Source organism: Haliotis rufescens, unplaced genomic scaffold, assembly GCF_023055435.1.
Source record: "Haliotis rufescens isolate VD_foot unplaced genomic scaffold, xgHalRufe1.0.p SCAF_59, whole genome shotgun sequence".
Taxonomy (NCBI): domain Eukaryota; kingdom Metazoa; phylum Mollusca; class Gastropoda; order Lepetellida; family Haliotidae; genus Haliotis; species Haliotis rufescens.
Genome location: NW_025964323.1, coordinates 1,920,005 through 1,941,331, shown reverse-complemented (window position 1 = coordinate 1,941,331; position 21,327 = coordinate 1,920,005). Strand labels below are relative to the sequence as shown.

At 40.8% G+C, this 21,327-nt stretch overlaps 1 protein-coding gene across 1 annotated transcript in view; it reads left to right on the top strand.

The window, feature by feature from the left end:
• The first annotated feature begins 8,019 nt into the window (after positions 1-8,019).
• The window catches only part of LOC124142834 (phospholipase A and acyltransferase 3-like), a 41,392-nt gene continuing 28,084 nt past the window's right edge, over positions 8,020-21,327 (top strand). The window contains exon 1 of the mRNA XM_048385432.1: positions 8,020-8,181. Within this exon, the coding sequence (XP_048241389.1) occupies positions 8,070-8,181 (112 nt within the window). The 5' untranslated portion in view covers positions 8,020-8,069. The remainder of the gene's footprint in view (positions 8,182-21,327) is intronic.

Here is a 21,327-nt window from a genome sequence, read left to right as displayed (position 1 = left end):
ACTAAACAACTGTTCAACAGGTACTTTTTTGCCTTGGATTTAGACAAATCCCTTCAAGCTGGGGATTCATCATGTTATCACTGCATGTCTTTCAAATCCATGCCTGCTCAGGTCTATTCACAGTCAAGCAGTCCTCCGTCTGTGCCTATTGGTGTCAACTTTGCAGCAGACGTCATGAAGTGCTATTTACTTTCTTTTTCACAGCCCAAACACCCTAAATCTATCAAGGCAGGATATTGTTATATCGAAGTGGAACAATATATTCCAAATCCACTTCGGTGTTTCAAATGCCAAAAGTTTGGCCATGGTGCCCAGTCTTGTAGAAATCACGTGACAGGCTTTCGATGTGGTGCAGCTGCCCACGGTACGGATTGCTTGACATCTCCAAAATGTGTCAATTGCTTTGGAGAGCATATGTCTTCATGGAAGTCCTGTCCCATCTGGAAGAATGAATATGAGATTGTCAAACTCAAACTTCAAAGAAATATCACATACCATGAAGCAAAACTTGTATTAAAAGCAACCTCCCCACCAACAACCGGTATGCCATACTCTGCAGTTGTTTCACGCCCTTTAACCAAATCAGTAAAATCTGTTCCATGTCAGACCGATATCACCTGGGGAAATACAGAGACCTTTTCAGTCATCACACCAAATTTCAATGTAGAGAAAAGTGTATCATCAGAATCACAGACTGATCCAGCACCAAGAGTGTCATCTCCAAAAGTAAAAAATGCCAGTCAGAAAGTTGATTACTCGAAACAATCTGATCGAGTCCCCAAGGGTTTACATGACCCTGTGCAGCTATATAATAAATTCCAGTTAATGGAAGACATGGATGTTTCCCGTCATCCCTGTGGGCGCAAAAGAAGTAAGTCGCCTCGGTCAGGGAAAAGTAGATCCCCTGTACTTCCATCTCCTATAATATGAATAATACAGACTCACTAATTCAGTGGAATTGCAGAGGTCTAAGGACCAATCTTACTGAAATTCAATCATTGGTACAATAGCAATTTGTCTTCAGGAGACGTATCTCAAACAATCAAATACATTGGACTTCCATCAGTACAGTTCATATCATTCATTTTCTCCTCGGGGTGTTAAAGCCACTGGAGGATCTTCCATCCCATCTTCCCGAGGCAAGAGAGTTAACTGACTATAAAAGTCCAGTTTCCACCCTTGCCGAACTAGACTGGGATTATGGAGTTATATTTTGGCTGGGCTAACGAGTCTATGCATAGTCCAATCAAAATCGCGCACCGAAATCGAAATCCGATTTGTAAAATGTCGTGCAGATTTCTGTCGATTGCAGGATTTGCAAAGCATGTGCACCGCCAACTCGTTGTCAATAGATATTTTCCAAATCTTTCCATGTTTTTAATCAAGGTGCTCACGTGATTTTATGCACATTGCTATCTAAGACCCGTTTTATCACAATATAGATCTTGATTATCAATCAGATCGTTTTGACTGGGCGCCACCATTTTGTTTGAAACAAATGCAAGTGACACGATAGGTGGAATCTGATTGGTCCATAGGAGAGGCTTAGAAGGAACATAACTCGTAATAACCACTGGTGGCGCTACGGTCGAGCCCAGGAATTCCAGCCTAGTTCGACAAGGGTGGAAACTGGACTTTTATAGTCAGTTAACTCCCTGGCCTCGGGAAGATGCTTCCATCCTGGTGCGACAGGATGTGATTCACAGTCCTGTGTCCCTTAATACCAATCCCCAAGCTATTGCAGTCCGACTCACTTTGCACGTTGCATCATTCTGTGCTCTCTATATATTAATCCTACCTCTACTCTTCAGAGTTCTGGTATACAATCCCCATATGGCCAGCTTCCTAAGCCGTGTATCATGATGGGTGATTTAAATGGTAATGATCCCTTATAGGGAAGCAACAATATTAATTCTAAAGGGAAGCTCCTTGAGGAATTTATTTCCAATAATAACATGTATTTTCAATGATGGTTCAAATACATATTTACATCCTGCTACTGGGACGTATTCTGCGTTAGATCTGTCACTATCAGATTCTAACTTGTTAAATGAATTTATTTGGTCGGTTCATGACGATTTGTGTGGAAGCGACCATTTCCCTACAATTCTAAAAACTAATAACCCATCGGACGTTCCGCCCTCATCACGGTGGAATTTTAATAAAGCCAACTGGTCTTTGTTTCAAAACCTATGTACTGACAAGTTAACAAGTGACATTTTCGAGAATGCTCCTGATCCTATTAAGTTGTTCTCGGATCAACTGAATGCAATTGCTGATGAAACGATACCAAAGTCCTCTGCAAATCCACACATACGAAAACCATGGTTTGATAACACATGCAAACAAGCTAGAAAGATAAGGAAAAAGGCAGAAAAAATATTTTCGCCGAAACCCTACTGTTCATAACTTGAATCATGTTAAAATTACAAATGCTAAAGCACGACGAACTTTTAAACAGAATAAACGTAATAGCCTTTCCAAAGTTTTAAATGACTCAATTGATGGGTCACTTTTTGTGGATGACTTCAATGTTTCATGTCGCGAAAAAAATATGCGTACTATAGAAAGACAACTACATTTATGTCTTACTAAAAATCAGAAATGGTCACTTGAAAATGGCTTTAAATTTTCAAAAGCCAAGATCAACTGTATTCATTTTTGCAGGAAGTACAAGTACCATAAAGATCCCGAACTATTTTTAGATGGCAATCCTATCAAAGTTGTTGAGGAAGCCAAGTTCCTGGGACTTGTTTTTGATCGGCATTTGACTTTTCGGCCACATATCAAATATCTGAAGGCTAAATGCCTGAGGGCTCTGGACTTGCTGAAAGTCGTTGCAAATTCAAAGTGGGGTGGAGATAAGAAAACCTTCCTTCACTTGTATAGATCCTTGATCCGATCTAAATTGGATTATGGTTCCATTGTTTATGGTGGTGCTTGCAGAAGTAATTTAGAGAAATTAGATTCAGTACACCATCAGGGATTAAGGCTCTGTCTTGGCGCATTTAGAACATCTCCAATTGATAGCCTATATGTGGAAGCTGATGAACCTTCTTTACAGCAGCATCGTATCAAGTTATCCCTTCAGTATGTTACTAAATTATACTCCAACCCATTAAACCCTGCCTACACCTGTGTTTTCAAACCTCCTTATGAAGAGTTGTTTCAAAGCAAATCTAAGCTTATTCCACCACTGGGAATACGGATTAAACCCGACATTAAAGCTGCTAATATAAACTTAGATCTTATTTCTCCTTATAGGCTTTTGCCTTCTCCTCCCTGGCAAATAGTCCGGCCGGAAGTAGATCTTTCTCCTACTCACTATAAAAAATCTGACACAAATTAATTGGTTTTTCAACAGGAATATCTACAAATGAGAGCAAAATATGAATCACATCACTCAATATTTACCGATGGATCCAAGGACGCTGACAAAGTAGCAACTGCCACTGTCGTTGGATCAAAAAATATATCTTTCCGAATACCAGACTGTAGCTCAATTTTCACTGCTGAAGCAAAGGCTATTCTGACTGCCTTGGAATACGCTCAACATCAGTCAAGATGTAAACAATTTGTCATCTTTTCAGATTCCCTGTCATGCCTTCAGGCACTAAAACATGTATCTTCCGCTCATCCATGTCTTCTTGACATTTTAGAGTTGTATAATGATCTTTCTACTGGCCAATACGACATCGTTTTTTGTTGGTTACCGAGTCATGTCAGCATAACCGGAAACACAAAAGCTGATGCTGCAGCTAAATCTGTCTCCCACCTTCTGATACTGTATTCTGATTATAAACCCTATATCAGCAATTATATCAGGCAGTTAATGCAGACAAGGTGGAATACCCAGTTAGGTGCAAACAAACTTCACCAGATAAAACCAACTATAGGCTATACTTTCTTGGGTTGCCAGTCAAGGCATGATGAAGTTATTCTGCAATGATGTCGCATTGGCCACAGTCGTTATACTCACGAGTATTTATTGAAAGGTGAAGATCCTCTATTTTGCATCCCTTGTGATGAGAGAATCACTGTCAAGCACGTTTTACTTGATTGTGTAGAGTTTTCTCTCACAAGGGATACTTTTTATCAAGTTTCAAATTTAAGGGATCTTTTTATCAAAGCCAATTCTCATTTAATTATACATTTTTTTTAAGAAATAGATCTGATAAGTAGCTTTTGAGTAAATGTGTTTTAAACTTAGTTAGATGCAATTGATAACTTATATTATTCTGGTTGTGGCATTTTATGGGGTTGAAGTACAGTAAAATTATTGTCCCCTTATAGTGACACATAAATCCGCATAATATTTAGTACATTGCAGAGAACTAGAATTTTAATACATTTCATATTTTGAATTGAATGTGTCTTAATTTATGGCTAGTATTGTCTACACCTACCAGTGACTAGAGTTATGACTTAAATCCTGTTGGGGATTCATGCAGGTAGCTAAAGTAAGGTAAGTCCCCATGGTCCCCAATAAGGTGGTATGGCTTTAGTTACTTGTGGTATATAGCTCGTTATTTAAAAATATAAAATGTAAAGTTGATGTATATATGTTTGTTAGAGGTTTTAGTGTTGAATCTGATGGTTTTTAGATTTCAATCTGTGATATCATGCTAATGTTGTACTGTCCTTTGTGACAGATATTTCTCTTTCAATTTGTTCTCGTCACTATATGGCTGAGATACTGCCGATGTGACGTAGAACTTTAACTCACTCACTCACTCTTACCAATTACTTCTTCCAGTAATTTCAAGGTACTGGCGTCGTTCAAGAAAGTTTCCGGCAGACATGTCACATGTCCCTTGATTCTAAGCAACGAATGATCTGGAACGTTGCTACTACCAGTCTGATCTGTACAGTTTATAACATCAGACATTAAATGCACGTTAAAGTCAGATACATCAGTCATCTGCTCCTGTGGCACAATGAAATAATCCACAACCGCTCTGCCTCTGTGAGATAGTGAAGTATAGTTGTTATGTTCCACAATACCGTCAGACACACATATTGCAGTCATTAAGGAAGTTCAATAACAAGTATCCTGCTGCATTTGTACATTCATCCAAGTTATCTCTGGGCTTAACATAATAAACCCCTTCTATAAAATCTGACTCTCCTCCAATTCGTGCTTTAAAATCTCCATCCAAAACTACTTTACCCAAATTCTGGTATTCATATATCTGTTATCAGTGTAGCAAATAAACCTTCCTGGTCACATGATCTTGTCGAGCCAATGGGAGGAAGATATGCCACTCCTACACATCAACTATCGTCTGCTTCTCCACTGTCTACAACAGCCAGATAACACCTTCATGACCATTGTCCAAAACCTCGACCTTATAGTTCTTTGTGATATACTTCTTTACAAATATTCCCACCCACCCCTGACCCTCGCCTTGCGTTTGAATGTAAACTGGTCCTGTTATTTCCAAACCAATCAAAGTTTCTGAATCTATAATGTACTCGTCGCCACGTAATCTACACGCAATCTCAGCGCAATCTGAGGTAGCGCGTTGTATATATTTTTAGCCATAGTTGGGCGTAACCACGATCAAGGATTCTCCGTTTCAGCATACCGCTACATTTCACGCGCATAATAGGTGTGAACGGATAGAGGGAAAGCATAACAAATATTCTTCTCAGGGAGAAAGGTAAGTGACGACAATCTAGTCTATATAGGCGCGGTACATGCGTTGTAAATGATTGGGTTAATATTGATGTGAGCAGAGATTCAGTTTGGGTAATGTGGGATGTAAGCCTGAAGAGACGATAGGCGCACAAGTATGCGAATAGCTGACAAACCAAGGATTCTAATCCCTGTTTCACTGAATACATCTTACTACTGCGGCCTTAATGTCAGTGTGGTGTTGTGTATCTCAAACTGCTTGTTTATCCTTGCAAACATCACATCGTTCACTTTCACTTGAACAAACTTGAATTTTTTTCATAGCTTTTTCATTTCCTAGTACATGTTATTTAACAGGTTCACGCTCATATACAAATAGTGATGCGAAATCGTCGTCATGTACTGTTAATTTACGGCTTCGGCGAATGTTACTATTTTTATACTCACACGCAAAAGAAACGCAAGTGGTTTTAAGCAAATAGGTAACAAACACGGAACCATACGAGTTTTAGGATGTAGTGAAGCCTGATGGTGTTATCAATATTTTTGGTTGCATTTTGGAAGCCCCGAGTAAAAACGCAACATAAATTACGAATAGTCAAAACGCACCATTTCAATGAATATGTGGGTATCATGCACCCGTTTCTCGCGAAATCGAAAATTCACGAACTGTAGTGGGTATAAAACTGTGGCCGATTCTTGGACCTACCACTCCTTGTTCAACAATGCCACGCCTAACTCAAATTCAGAGAAACCAGGCTATCGGACGTTTGGAAGCTTGAAAGTCTGTCCATGATGTTGCCCGTCATTTCAACGTAAACATAACCACAATTTACCGTCTCCTGCATCGATACAATGCTACACAGACCACAGATGACCTTCCTCGGAGCGGTCGTCTTAGGGTCACCACACCTCGACAAGATCGGCAGATTACCCGTCAACACCAGCGACATCCGTTCCTAACTGCAAGTGAAAGTGCTCGACAGACAATAGGAACACTTAATCGACACATTAGCCGGGACACTGTGATCCGACGTCTCCGTTCCAACAACCTCAGATGTCGCCGACCAGCACGTCGTCCTGTTCTCCAACCACGGCATCGACAAGCACGACTTCAGTGGGCATAGGGTCATCACAATTGGCGTCATCGTGAGTGGAGGCGTGTCATCTTCTCTGATGAAAGTCGCTTTTGTGTCTCCCATGCACTGACAGAAACGTTGTGGAAAGGGATCCATGGGGTGGACCCAGCGTCATGATATGGGCAGGGATTGGACTTAATGCGAGACTTGGACCCATACGCTTTCTGAATGTTGGTCAAGGTCGGGGACACGGCGTCACTGCTCAGCGGTATATAGACCAAGTGTTCAGACCCCACGTTGTTCCATTTTTTGCACAACATCAGCAACACATTTTCCAGCAGGACAGCGCTCGTCCCCATGTTGCCAGAGCTACCATGGCCTTTCTGCCACAACGCAACATCCGTGTTCTACCGTAGCCCATCGAACACCAGTGGGATGAGGTTCAAAGGCGTCTGCACAATGTGCGCCCAGTCCCTACAACTGCCGATGAACTACGCACAGCTGCTCTGGATGTTTGCAGGAGGATCCCTAGGGCCTTCACAAATCATCTGATCCACTCAATGTACAGAAGATGTGGGGCAGTGATCAATGCTAATGGTGGTCACAACAGGTATTGACTAACATTTTGGGTATTGACCCGAAACTGTGTAAGCCCTTAACATTTGAAAAACAACAACAACTATGTCATCTGCCTTTTGATCAAGTAAACTGTCTTCAGTCAAATTTTTGTCAATCTTGCCCATTAGTATTTCTTGTCTTTACTGTTGAAAATAAATAACATGTATACTGCATACTCGACTTGCGTTTCTTTTGCAGGTGAGTATAGATTACACCGATAAAGAGTAAACTCAAGCGTTTCGTGTTAACAGGTTTGAAACTTTTGACAAAATATTTAACGTACTTAAAGATAAGTAGTTTTGGCACAGATGTATTAACAATTTCACGATATCCTTTAATATGCACTCTGTTCGAACTTGTGAACATTATTGCCATTAGAACGTTAGTTTGAGTGAATCGTAGCTATGTACTTTATGTAAATTTTAAGGCGTGTGTCATTCCCACTTTATCTTATAAGCACTATTTGGCAAGCAATAAGTTTCGTTTGTGCTATGTTGTTATTTGACTTTGTAATAGTCTCGCCGAAGTCTGTTCATTGATATTATGGGACCGACCATTTCATTGTCGTAGGGCGGATGGTTGCCCACTTCAATAAATTATTTTCTTTGTGTTGGCATACAGGTCAATGGGATGATAACAAGAAAAGAAATCATATCCTTTATTTTCCTTTTTGTGTTTAGAAAAAAATCACTTTTGGAGACTTCAACAACTGCATAGTTAAAGAGTAAAGAGAAATGTCGTCCCTTGAGGTCCAGCGCCACAACCAGACAGTACTTGAAAGCTTGGAACCAGGCGATCAGGTGGAATTCATTCGAGGAGTGTACTCGCACTGGGCAGTATACGTTGGTAAGTGTACTGTAACAAAATATTACTGCACCTTCTTGTGTTTGTTTGCTTGTTTGTTGTTTAATGCTGCACTGAGCATATTCTAGGTTCACTTTATATGACGGTGGCCTATACATACACGATTATTGATCAGACAATCCAGTGATTCATTTTATGTTTTTGTTTGTTTGCTGTTTGACATCACAATCAGCAATACCCCAGCTACGAAAAGGAGGTCTGTAAATAATCACGTCTGGTTCAGACAATCCAGTGTTTGACATTATGAACATCGATCCATGCAATTCCGGGGGATTCCGGATAAGAATATAGGTCCGAAGCAACCTATGATAGTAGTAGCCGGCCTCGTGATGAACGGCAAATGAGAACCGAAGTTAAACCAAAAGGTTTTAATCAAAGTAAATCGCCCGTCTTTGTAGATAGGATAGATATATCTAAAGTGAATCTCCTTTGTGAGCTGATAAGGATGACCTAGCTGCTGTTGTCAGTCAGGTAGCCATTGAACTGTGCAACAATACAACTGAAGGGCAACAATACCACTCGTAGTACAAAGCACAGGCGTGATCATAAGCCTTAGTTTGGCAATGTCTGTAAACAAACTCGGAAAAGGTTTTTCAAGGAAAAAAATATTTGTATAAAGAATAAGCCTAATTACAAAAGAAGCATTTATCGTAAAACAAGTAAAGAGTATAAATGAACAATGAATAAATACATTCGAAAACATGGATTAAAATTTTAAAACCAACTCAGAGAAAACCTGAAAAGAATACTGGATGTTACTCAATAACAAAGTATGTGAACAAAATAGGAAGGTCCATTTAAGCACATTCAACAAATATCTTAAGAAGATTAACAGCAATTGTGAGGAAACGTACGAGGGCGTGTTCCCCGATGAAGAAGACGTCCCAGATTTTAAAGATGAGTTTTTGAATAATGACAGAGACGGAAATACTGACAGCCATTAAGGGATAAAAAACGAAAAGGTCTTCTGGATTAGATCGTATTACAAATTAATATACATTTTCTTCAGCTTAAAAATTATTCCCATTCTATTCTGAATATTTTAACTTTATTTTTACCACTGGCATATTACCTGATATTTGGCTAAGTGGAACAACTAGACCTATTTACAACAAAAGGGCGACTGCACTGAGCCCAGCATCTTCCCGAGGCAAGGGAGTTAACTGACTTTAAAAGTCCAGTTGCCACCCTTGCCGAACTAGGCTTGAATTCCTGGGCTCGATCGCAGCGCCACCAGTGGTTACTACGAGATGTCCCTTCTAAGCCTCTCCTGTGGACCAATCAGATTCCATCACTTGCATTTGTTTCAACAAAATGGCGGCGCCCAATCAAGACGATCTGATCGATAATCAAGATCTATATTGTGACAAAACGGGTCTTACATCGCGAAGTGCATCAAATCACGCGAGCACCTTGATTAAAAACATGAAAAGGTTTGGAAAATATCTGTTGACAACGAGTTGGCGGTGCACATGCTTTGCAAATCCTGCAATCGACCGAAATCTGCACGACAGTTTACGAACCGGATTTCGTTTTCTTTGCGCGATTCTGATTGGAACATGCACTGACTCGTTAGTCCAGCCAAAATATTGCTCCATAATACCAGCCTAGTCCGGCAAGGGTGGAAACTGTACTTTTACAGTCAGTTAACTCTCTTGTCTCGAGAAGATGTGAGCCCAGCTCATACAGGCCAATTTCAATTCTTAGTTGCCTAGGGAATTTTTTTACAAGTATAATGCACAATAGATATTACCGGATTTATGGAAGAATATAATATGATATCTCATATACAGGCTTGATTTCGAAAAAGGATTCTCTTCAATAGATAATTGATGATTCTGTGAACTTTACTCCAATTTCAAAAGTAAAAGTCGAAGAAACTTGATTATTGATTTTTCTAAGGCGTTCGACAAAATATGGAGATTGGGGCTTCGGACTAAAATGCTTAGACACGGTGTTAAAGGTCAAATACACTCTTCAAGAAAAAGAAAGGCACATGTAGTATGTAGTTCATTGAACCTGACGACACAAAAAATTCGGTACATAAATTGCATATATGTTATTGGAAAATGTTGGTGACCTGGTATATTTTTGAAGAGTGTAAATAATCTGATCACAAATATGTACTGTAACATTAATGTACTGTGTGATGATAAGCGGTAATGTGTCGTACTTTGTACCTTGCTTTACTGCCGTTATACAATGATAAAACCTGTACAGTACTGTAACGACTAGAAACTATATGTTAATATAGAAAAAAAACACAGTCATAGTCATCTCTGGGTCAAGGCCAGGTGTGAAGACAAATTTAACTTTTGTCAGTATCGGATAGACATAATTGACAGCTAATTATTTAGGTATCCCTTTACACCGAAATAGAAAAATGAATACATCTGTTAAATATATTGCTGAAAGTGACGTGAAAGCTACAATGAGCCTATTTAAACGTGCGAGAAATTCACATTTACCGCTAAATTGCCTTACCGAAACATTTGATACAATTGTTGTCCCTACTTTAGTCTATGGTTTCAAAGGCTTAATGATATCAAAAGTAACTGATAACTGTGGTCTAACGTACATGTTTGATTCCCCTTATAATAACAAAGCCTACATTTTATTTCAACTTGAGAAAACGAGCTATTTGAATCGATAAATAGTACTTCGATTGGCCAAATATCTTTAAGTTCGCTAAACTAATGAACACCAAACGCATATCGTATCAGGGACAATGAGCTAACACCCTAACGGGGATTCCGGGTGAGATCCCCATCAATCGACGTCAGTGTTTGTAACCAGAGGCAAATTAATCCATCGAGTGAGCAGGATCGGTGCCTTGTTCGATTGCATGTCACGTCCCGAGCCTTCGATCCGATTCATTTGAAACACTGGTTGCCGGGCATCCCTATGGGAGGCAAAGTGTCGTGAAGATATTTTTGGGCACCGCTGTATACCTTTGTTTAAATATAACAATCCCAATCCCTGAACCATCACATTTCTGCTGACCCATGCTTGTCGTAAGGGGCGACTTGGTTGATGCATGTAATCGTATCCCAATTGTGTGGTTCGATGCTCATGATGTCAAACACTGGAAAGTCTGGTCCCGACTCTATTATTTACAGACCGCCGTTATATAGCTTGAATGTTGCTGAGTTCAGCGTTAAACAACCAAACCAAACAAAACAACAAAGCATATATATTTAACGGTAATAGTGGACACTTTTATTCAGGTGACAATGAAGTCGTGCACTTGTCTGGAGACGATGATGGAAGGGGAAGTAATATGGGTCACTCATTCACAATAAGTGGAGTAGAGTTTGGCAAAGCAACTGTTCGCAGAGATAACTTCTGGGATGTTGTTATGAACTGCATGGTGCACAAAAACAACTCAAAGGACGAGAAACTGGAGTAAGTTTCGTTTGAATAACGCTGTAAGACAGCGGCATATGTATAATCGAATTGGCACCAGACACACCAGTGAGTGTTATGTAAATGCTACCTCAATATCGGTTGCCATGAAAACGTTTTATTTGAAATTATAGACAGTAGCTATTGCAAATTGTTGTCGCTCTTTTCATCTTCTCCATTATTGATTGCCAAGGAATTAATGTCAAATTGTCACATGGTTGTTTCATGTATAATAATATATTTTATTTACAGACTCTTTAAACCATCTGAGATAGTAAGAAGAGCACTGTCCAAAATTGGAGAGGTTGGGTACAACTTGATCTATAAGAACTGTGAACATTTTGCCTCATGGTGCCGGTACGACAAAGAGCAAAGCGATCAGGTCTGTTCCTTTGCCAAGTTCATTTGTCTTTCACCAAGTCGGCGAGTCTGATTAACCAATCCTGTTAGTCGTCTTTTACGCCAAACATGGGTTACTGAAGACCTATTCTAACCCAAGTCAGGAAGGTATTATAATCATTGCAAGCGTCCATGCTGCATCTTGGTATAACGTCGGCACCGGAAAATAATGAGCCTCGATTACATGGCGAAATAGCTTCCATAGGGCGTAAAAGTAAAAAAAAGTAGGGAAAATTATATAAGTGGATCACTGAAAATCAGGCATGACACCAGGTGTTCGCGAAAAGGGTGAGCATGTCCTTCTTTACCGGTAGCATCCGCCACTCGCATAATTTGCAGGAAGAGTAAGTATTTGTTGCCTGACGCCGTACAGCAGTACTCCGGCCATAGGACATCTACTTGTAAAATGATATGTTATGTTAGGGACATGTTTTGTTTCACCATAATAACATTTTAGCAAATATCTTAGACAAACAAGATTTTACTTTTGGCCCCGCAACACTTTATTTTTCAGAACAGCTGTAACCGGGGGTGTTTATGAATAACACAGGTCGTTAATTGTCGTGAGGATTTATTATCAGAACACACAATCGCCCTGAAACATATTAAATGTAAAGATATATATACACGTAAATATATATGTATGTTAATATACACAAACACAGATATATAAGAGCACATCACATTATATTCATTCACATCGTCACACCGACGACATCATAGAAATAGATAGAACTCTTGCTTTCAACAAATACATTGAAGGATGTGTTATAACTTACAATAACTATATATACATTTGTATCCCTATACATGTGTAATAATATGATAAATACAATTAATTAATTTCATTAATACACAAGAAAACACAAGCATACCCTGTAGGTGAAACTGGGGCGGGAACTGTGTTCACCAACGCAATGTGACAGGACTTATGGTGCCTGCATCTAAATACAAATACAAAGACAAATATACTTACTTAGGTAAAACGGATTACCGTAGAAAACATGAATTATGTGTTACACATAACATACCAATGAATGCTTTACATTATACATAAATAACATTGTCATAAGCAAACACATACATCATAAATACATACCCACTCGCTCATTCATTCTCAAATGAAACATTTAGGAAAGGTGAAGATATACAGTGCTAACCTAGTTAAAACATTTACATGGCTGCAATTATATGACTACATGTAATGACCTACCTACATATGTATTAAGACTGAGTAACACTACAGCTGATTACACAAATAGATGCAAGTACATTATTACAATACGTATAGAAACATTACTAATCTATTTGGACGGTCTCAGATGAAAATACTACACAGAGCAGAAATTTGTTGTCCACATGGCAAGGTGTAGTGGCTGGTGTGCTGGTTAAATGCTGGATGTTAGTATTTGAAACAAGGCCAATCAGGCGCAAGCTATACTAAACAAAGGACCGACCCAAGCTACCTACTCTACCCCACAACCAGTAGAAGTTAAAATAAAAGAAAACTCCACGCAGAGAACAAGTCGTTATACAGAGCTGTAGAATACAGCAGCCATACAGGTTTATTTAATTCAACATAATTAAAGGTTAAAACACCATTTCATTACAAAACATTATATGTATACCATGTATACAAATATATAAAATACAGAAAATATGCATATATACAACACTGCCACACACTTCCCTCCACTGCGAAATGATGTCCTCATCATTTAATCCTACCAGTCACAATATCCAGGATTGCATCAGATACTCGATGTGACTGATCAGAAAAACTTGCTGTATCAAGGAGGGTGTTGAGATAATTGGCTCTCGTTAGCCAGTCCGGCTGTGCAATGGCTGACAGAACATAGTCTCCACTTGTCATCCACTGTGGTTGTGTCCGCTGTCGATTAGACCGCCGAGGTTGGGGGACAGGTGGCATAGACCTTACACCAGAATGAGAGTTAGGATCTTCAGGATGAGTGAGTGATTCACCAGAGGGTAGTTCCTCCTGAGCATCCCCTGTGTCCTCCTCTTGATCTCCCTCAGTGACTGCAGTCATCTCATCATTCTGATTCTCTTCTACTGCTGCCGCTTCAGGTGGCCTATCAGCTGTAGAAACAGCTGACTCTGAAGATTCTGAGGATTCATGGGAGAGATATGCGATATAATCATCCTCACTTTCTGTTTCACAATCAGATCCTGGTCTGTCTGCATCAGCCTCGTCAACTGGGATGGTCACAGTCGGTGCTAAAGTCCTTCGTCGTGGTCTTGGTGTTGGCGTTGGAGTTGCTGGATGTACTTTCCTTGGCCGAGGTATGGGTGGCTCATGGTTCTCAGTCTGTGGGATGGATCCAGTTGGAAGTAACAAGTTCCTGTGTAATGTCCGCTTCCGTCCTTCTCCACACTCCTTACCAACTGTATACACTGGTATGGATGGATTCGGCTGGGCAAGCACAATGTACACATCGGTTTCCCATCTGTTGACCAACTTGTGTCTACCATCAAAAGCCACTACCTTGACAAGTACTCGGTCGCCTAATGCTAGAACAGCAGCTCTAGCCTTCTGGTCATAGTACTTCTTCTGCTTACTGCGTGACTTCGTAGCTGCACTGGAAGCAATGTCGTAAGCTTGACTGAGTCTTTCCCGAAGTTCCTTGGTGTACTTATTGATGGACTTGGACTTGCTTGGCTCCATGTCTAACCCAAATGCTACATCAACAGGCAACCGAGGGTGCCGTCCATACATCAGAAAGAAGGGAGACAACTCTGTAGACTCATGTCGGGTACAATTATAAGCATGGACCAGTGGTCCAACATGGGCTTTCCAATTCCTTTTGCTGTCAGGATCAAGTGTGCCGAGCATGTTGCATAAAGTACGGTTGAAGCGCTCACACATTCCATTTCCCATCGGATGGTAAGGCGTGGTCTGTGACTTGTCTATCTTGAGCAACTGACATAGTTCCTGCATGAGCTTCCCCGTGAAATTTGCTCCCTGGTCTGAGTGTATGCGTTTGGGTATTCCGTAGTGAACAATAAAGTTGTTGAAAAAGACCTCTGCTGTTGTTCTTGCAGTCATGTTCTTGGTTGGATAAGCCTGAGCATATCGGGTAAAATGATCTGTCACCACGAGAATATGTTGTTGGCCTCCTTTCGATGGTTCCAGGGTCAGGAAGTCCATGCATACAAGCTCCAAGGGTTGCGATGTTACAATGCTAACCAATGGTGATCTTCCAGCAGACGGAGTCTTTCTTCGTAGACAAGATACACAGTTCTGAACATGTGCTTCAACATCTCGAGTCATACCAGGCCAGTAAAATCTCTCACGTATCAGCGATATAGTCCTTTCCCTTCCTGGATGTCCAACATTGTCATGGAGTGATCGTAATGCTGCGATGCGGCACTGAATTGGAAGAACCAACTGGTCCTGCTCTTCTCCATCTTTCATAGTAATTCAATAAAAAACTCCACTCTTCAATCTTAGCTGCTGGTATATCTTGACAAGGGCTGTGAGATTGGCATCATCTGTAAATGGTATTCTGTCACGCCTTGTCTTGTCCCTTAAGTGTCCAATGACAGTAGCCAGGGCTTGGTCCTTACCCTGAGCTCTCCTCCATTCTCTAACATTGGCTTCACACTTATCATCAGTGATCATCAGATTGTCATCATCATCCACATCATCATCGACTGAGACACAAAGACTCTCAATGTAGGTAGGTGTAGTGAGCGCATTGCAGATGGCTTTTACAGAGTCCACATTGACCTGGTCCAGTTGTGAGGGATCTGATTGAGTCGGAAGTCGCGAGAGAGTATCTGCATCAGTATGAGCTTTCCCAGGCCGGTACTTGATGGAGAAGTTGTAATTAGAGAGAGATGCGAGCCACCTATGACCAGTCGCATCAAGTCTTGCTGATGTTAGGACGTAGGTTAATGGGTTGTTATCCGTCATAACAACAAAGTCATTGCCATACAGGTAGTCATGGAATTTCTCTGATACTGCCCACTTCAAACACAGGAACTCAAGCTTGTGCGCAGAGTAATTCCTTTCAGATGGCTTCAATCCTCTGCTGGCATAGGCTATGACTCACTGCTGATCGTTCTGGTGTTGATAAAGAACTGCTCCCAGACCTTGGGTGCTTGCATCTGTGTGGAATTCAAATGGCTGGTGGAAGTCGGCATATCCTAGGACTGGCGGCATGGTAAGACGATCTTTGATTTCCTGGAAGGCCTGTTCTTGTGCAGCTCTCCACTCCCACTCGGTCTGCTGATGTTGCCGTCTCTTGGACTTCTTTGTTGCAGTCTTAGGCATCAGAATAGATAAAGGCCTTGCAACCTTAGAGAAATTTTGCACGAACTTCCGGTAATATCCCGCGAAGCCGAGAAACTTCCTGATATCTTCTGGATGGGTAGGTGTTGGCCAATTTCGTATTTTGTCCACTTTATCTTGGTCTGCCTCGATTCCATCAGCGCTGATAATGTAGCCCACATACTTGACCTTTCGTTTGAAGAACTTACACTTTTTGGGAGCAAGCTTTAATCCACAGTCACGGAGGCGCTTTAGAACTCTTTCAAGGCGCTCCAGGTGTTCTTCATATGTACGAGAAAATATGATCAGATCATCCAAGTATATGAGACAGATTTGGAGATGTAATCCATCCAAGCACTGCTCCATAAGACGCTGGTAGGTTGCCGGGGCGTTGGAGAGTCCAAAGGGCATTCTGTTATACTCATAGAATCCCAAAGGTCCTACTGTGAAGGCTGTCCGTTCTTTGTGGCACTCCTCAATTTCCACCTGATGGTACCCACTCTTCATGTCCAGGACTGTAAAGTATTTCATTCCCCTTAGACAATCCAGCATCTCCTCAATTCTCGGTAGAGCATAAGAATCCTTGATTGTGTGATTATTCAACTGTCTGAAGTCGATGCACATCCTCAGCTTTCCATCTTTCTTGCGAGCTAATACCACATTAGATGCCCAAGGGCTATGCGACTTTCGGATGACTCCTGCAGATAACAGTTGATGCAAGTGAGTCTGGACTTCATCAAACATAGCTGGGGGTATCCGGCGATGTCTTTGCTTGAATGGTCGTTCATCATCTAGTTCTATATTGTGGCGAACAAGGGAAGTACATCCTAGATCCTCATCATCTTTGGAGAAGATGTCCTGAAACCTTGTAATTAATTCAAGTCCCAAACCAACTTCATCAGTAGAGAGTCCTTCCCGCTCCATCTCAATATTCTTCAATATGGAAGCAGAGTCTACAGATGTACCACAAGGTGGGTCCTGAAGAGTTACAGGTTGCAGCTCACACAATAGGGCATGGGGAGGAACAACTATAGTACGTGTGGTCACGTTGAAGAGATGAACTTCTACAATATCCGGACGACCATTGTAAGAAATGACAGTTGGAGCAATGTCTATGTCTTTGCTAATGCTTGACTTTGGAGTAGGCTGCATTAAAGCACAAAGTCTAGGTGATCTAACTCCTTTGGCAACTTGTCCTTTAATTGATGCTGTGCTGTTAGACGGTATCAATATATTCTTCTCCTCCACACTCTTAACCAGACCTAACCTCCAGTCATTGCGTAGTAATTCCCGTTCCTGTAGGGTCATGGTCCTGTAGGTAAGGTACCAAGGCGTTTGTAAGGCTGCCTTTTGCAAGTACTTGACTCCATGGGTGTGCTTACAGTTTTCCATCAGACAATTCAGTATGTTTGTTCCTAACAGTACTGGTACATGTGCATTATATCTGGTGACGGGTACTATTAGGAAAAGGCATGGTACTGGTTCTGCATTATCTATTCCACCTCCAACAGACTTAATCCCAACTTCAATGAAGCCTTTGTAAGGTAGGTTTTCTCCTCCAGCACATTCAATATCCAACATGTCGCAAAGTGGCTCCAAGGAAATGTGTTTTAAGTGTTCATCATAAAATGATTCTGATATCACAGAGACAGTAGCTCCTGTATCCAGTAGGGCACGGGTCTGAACATTATCAACTGTGATGTATGCTTCATTTGCATGTCCAACAAGTCCGTCTGGCAGCGTGTCCCTGGGGTTCTTTGATGAGCCTAATGGTGACCCCTTCCCATAGGCCCTTGCCAGTTTAAAGGTCGACGAAGGTGATCTAGTCTGACTCTACATCCCGATGCTATGTTGCCAGGGTACCCACATCTATAGCATATCGGTTCTTGGTAGTCCTCCTGATCCCAATATGGTGGTGTGGAATAGGCTCCAGTAGACTTAGTCCTTCCTTGGCCGACGCGGGTATCTTTGGCATAGCTTGGGTAATCTCTGGATGAACTTCTTCTATCCTCATACCTTGTTTGAAACCTTCTGTCTCCATAGCTACCAGAATGGTAAGCAGCACTCGTGGACTCATCCCGTTGTTCATTTCCTGCATTAGTGTTTCCTGTATGGACGTTGTTTCCAGATGGAGCTGGGTGAGGTGGGTACTCCAGGGCATGGCCCTTCCCTCTTCTGTTGCTCCCAAAAGACATATCTTGCCTTGCTTGAAATGTCTGTTGTTGATATAACTGGGCTGTGTCCTGTCGTTTCCTGATGTCAGACACTTCCACTCGTAATTGATCTATGGCGGAAGTCAGGGTCTCAAGGTCATTCTTTGAAACTGGTTCAACTGGGATAGCCATTTTAGCTGAAACATTGCACTTCTTTGTTTCCGACTTGGATAGTCCCCGCTTCATGTCGTACTCTAATTCCCGTAAGGAGATTCGTAGCTCATCAAAACTAGCTAGTGAGTAAAACTTGTGTCCAGATATAGCCTTCATTGTTGGTTTCAGACCACTCCAGAACATGTTTCTCAGCATCTCATCCTGTTCCTTCATGGGAATTGTATGGTGCTCAGTGATCTGTGATAGGAGGTGTTCCAGGCGGCAGCCCCAACTAGCAACATCTTCATCCTCCGACTGGGTTGCACTATAGAACTGTGCCATGATGGTTTCCCTGCGCCTAACTGTGCCATAAATACTTTGGAGCTTCGAAAGTAAATCCTTAGTAGAAGCTGTAGATCCAAATCTCATCGCAACTCTAGCAGCCTCCCCCTTGAGAGATCTGCGGACAGCCTGATCTATAACATCTGAGGTATAGCACTTGGACTGAAATAAACAATCAACTTCATAGGTCCCGAGGTCGAAAGGAGCATCCTTTCCTGTGTCATCTCCACTAAATAGAGGTAACTTTGGGAACTGGTGATAAGCCACAGCTTGGGCTTTGCCTTCCACTCCTGGAGGTGGCACTGACTGTCCATGTAGACTTGGCTCTTCCTTTATCAAGGGCCCCGCTTGCTGTGCCATTCCTTGGATCCATGCCTTCAGATCCTGTGGTGATTGGTCCTTGGGCTCCATACCAAGCTTCCTGAACAGATTAGCCACAGGCTCCAATTCATCCTCCTTAAATTCCATGATCACAGGGAACAGGAACCACGAGTAGCAAAGTAAATAAAATACAAAAAAAATATGCAGATGGGTAAACCCACGAAGACGAATTGTCTTGAGTGGGAAAGGTAGAAATGTCGATTCAGAAGAAAATAGCGTGGAAAAATGGAGGCTATACACAAATGACTTTGCACATTATGCAACAGAAATACTGACAACTACTCGTTGTCCTTCGGCCATGGATGTCGGTGTACATGTATAACGGACGCGTGAATGCGGACACGAAGAAAAAAACAAACAAACATGAGCAACCTGATAATTGTACTATTCCCCAACAATGACTAAATATCTTAGGTACGCTACGCTGCAATGGGTCAGTGGTAAATGTTTATCTGGTTAGTATGAGGGGGATTATGCAATGGTAGGTGCCAAAGTGAAGTGCTCGTCTAGTTCGTCATAAACTTACAAGTACACGCAAATGTATCCTACTTTACCTATATGACAAATAACAACTGTATTTGGTAAGGGTATAACCAAATAGAACCTGGAAGAATACTTGGTTCAATGGGGTAACCAAGTGTGTTTAATGGTTAAATATGTTAAATTAACTGTCAGCTAAATTGATTTAATGCCTTAACAATTTAAGGTTTTAGTTTGTTTTAGGTAAGGGGTGCTATAAGCAAGTGGGGAAGGATTCACATACATCATTGATTCACACACAACTTTCAAACTAAAAAATATATAAACAACCTATTTATTTATTAAATAATCTAACCAAAGGTACAAAGGGTAATCACATATTCACACCAACACGTTGAAATATATAAACATCAACTTAATACATGTTTATTGGGATGAGCGCTGATGTTATCCTTGAACGGGTACCCGCAAAATATAAACTGAGCTAAACTAAACTAAACTGAGATAAACTAAACTAAACTGAGCTAAACTAAACTTAACTGAATTGAGCTAAGCTAAACTTAACTAAACCAAACTAATCTGGACTGGACTAAACTAAACTAAACTAAACTTAACAAAGCTGAGCTCAGCTGAACTAAACTAAACTAACCTAACATGACAAAAACAAGCCGGCATATGCATTTCTCCACTCTATAGGCCTTCACGTAAATCAATATTTACAGATTTGTCAATCACTTGTGACAGCAGAGGAAGTCAAAGTCTATACACCAAACAACAGTTCATGTGGTCTTGGCTGTGTACTGTACACTGTAGACCAGGTCCGTAGTATCACATCTGAGGTGCGTCCTCTATCCAACGTTGGTGGTACGTCACTGATAAATCCTCACTGGGGGCTCCATTTGTAACCGGGGGTGTTTATGAATAACACAGGTCGTTAATTGTCGTGAGGATTTATTATCAGAACACACAATCGCCCTGAAACATATTAAATGTAAAGATATATATACACGTAAATATATATGTATGTTAATATACACAAACACAGATATATAAGAGCACATCACATTATATTCATTCACATCGTCACACCGACGACATCATAGAAATAGATAGAACTCTTGCTTTCAACAAATACATTGAAGGATGTGTTATAACTTACAATAACTATATATACATTTGTATCCCTATACATGTGTAATAATATGATAAATACAATTAATTAATTTCATTAATACACAAGAAAACACAAGCATACCCTGTAGGTGAAACTGGGGCGGGAACTGTGTTCACCAACGCAATGTGACAGGACTTATGGTGCCTGCATCTAAATACAAATACAAAGACAAATATACTTACTTAGGTAAAACGGGTTACCATAGAAAACATGAATTATATGTTACACATAACATACCAATGAATGCTTTACATTATACATAAATAACATTGTCATAAGCAAACACATACATCATAAATACATACCCACTCGCTCATTCATTCTCAAATGAAACATTTAGGAAAGGT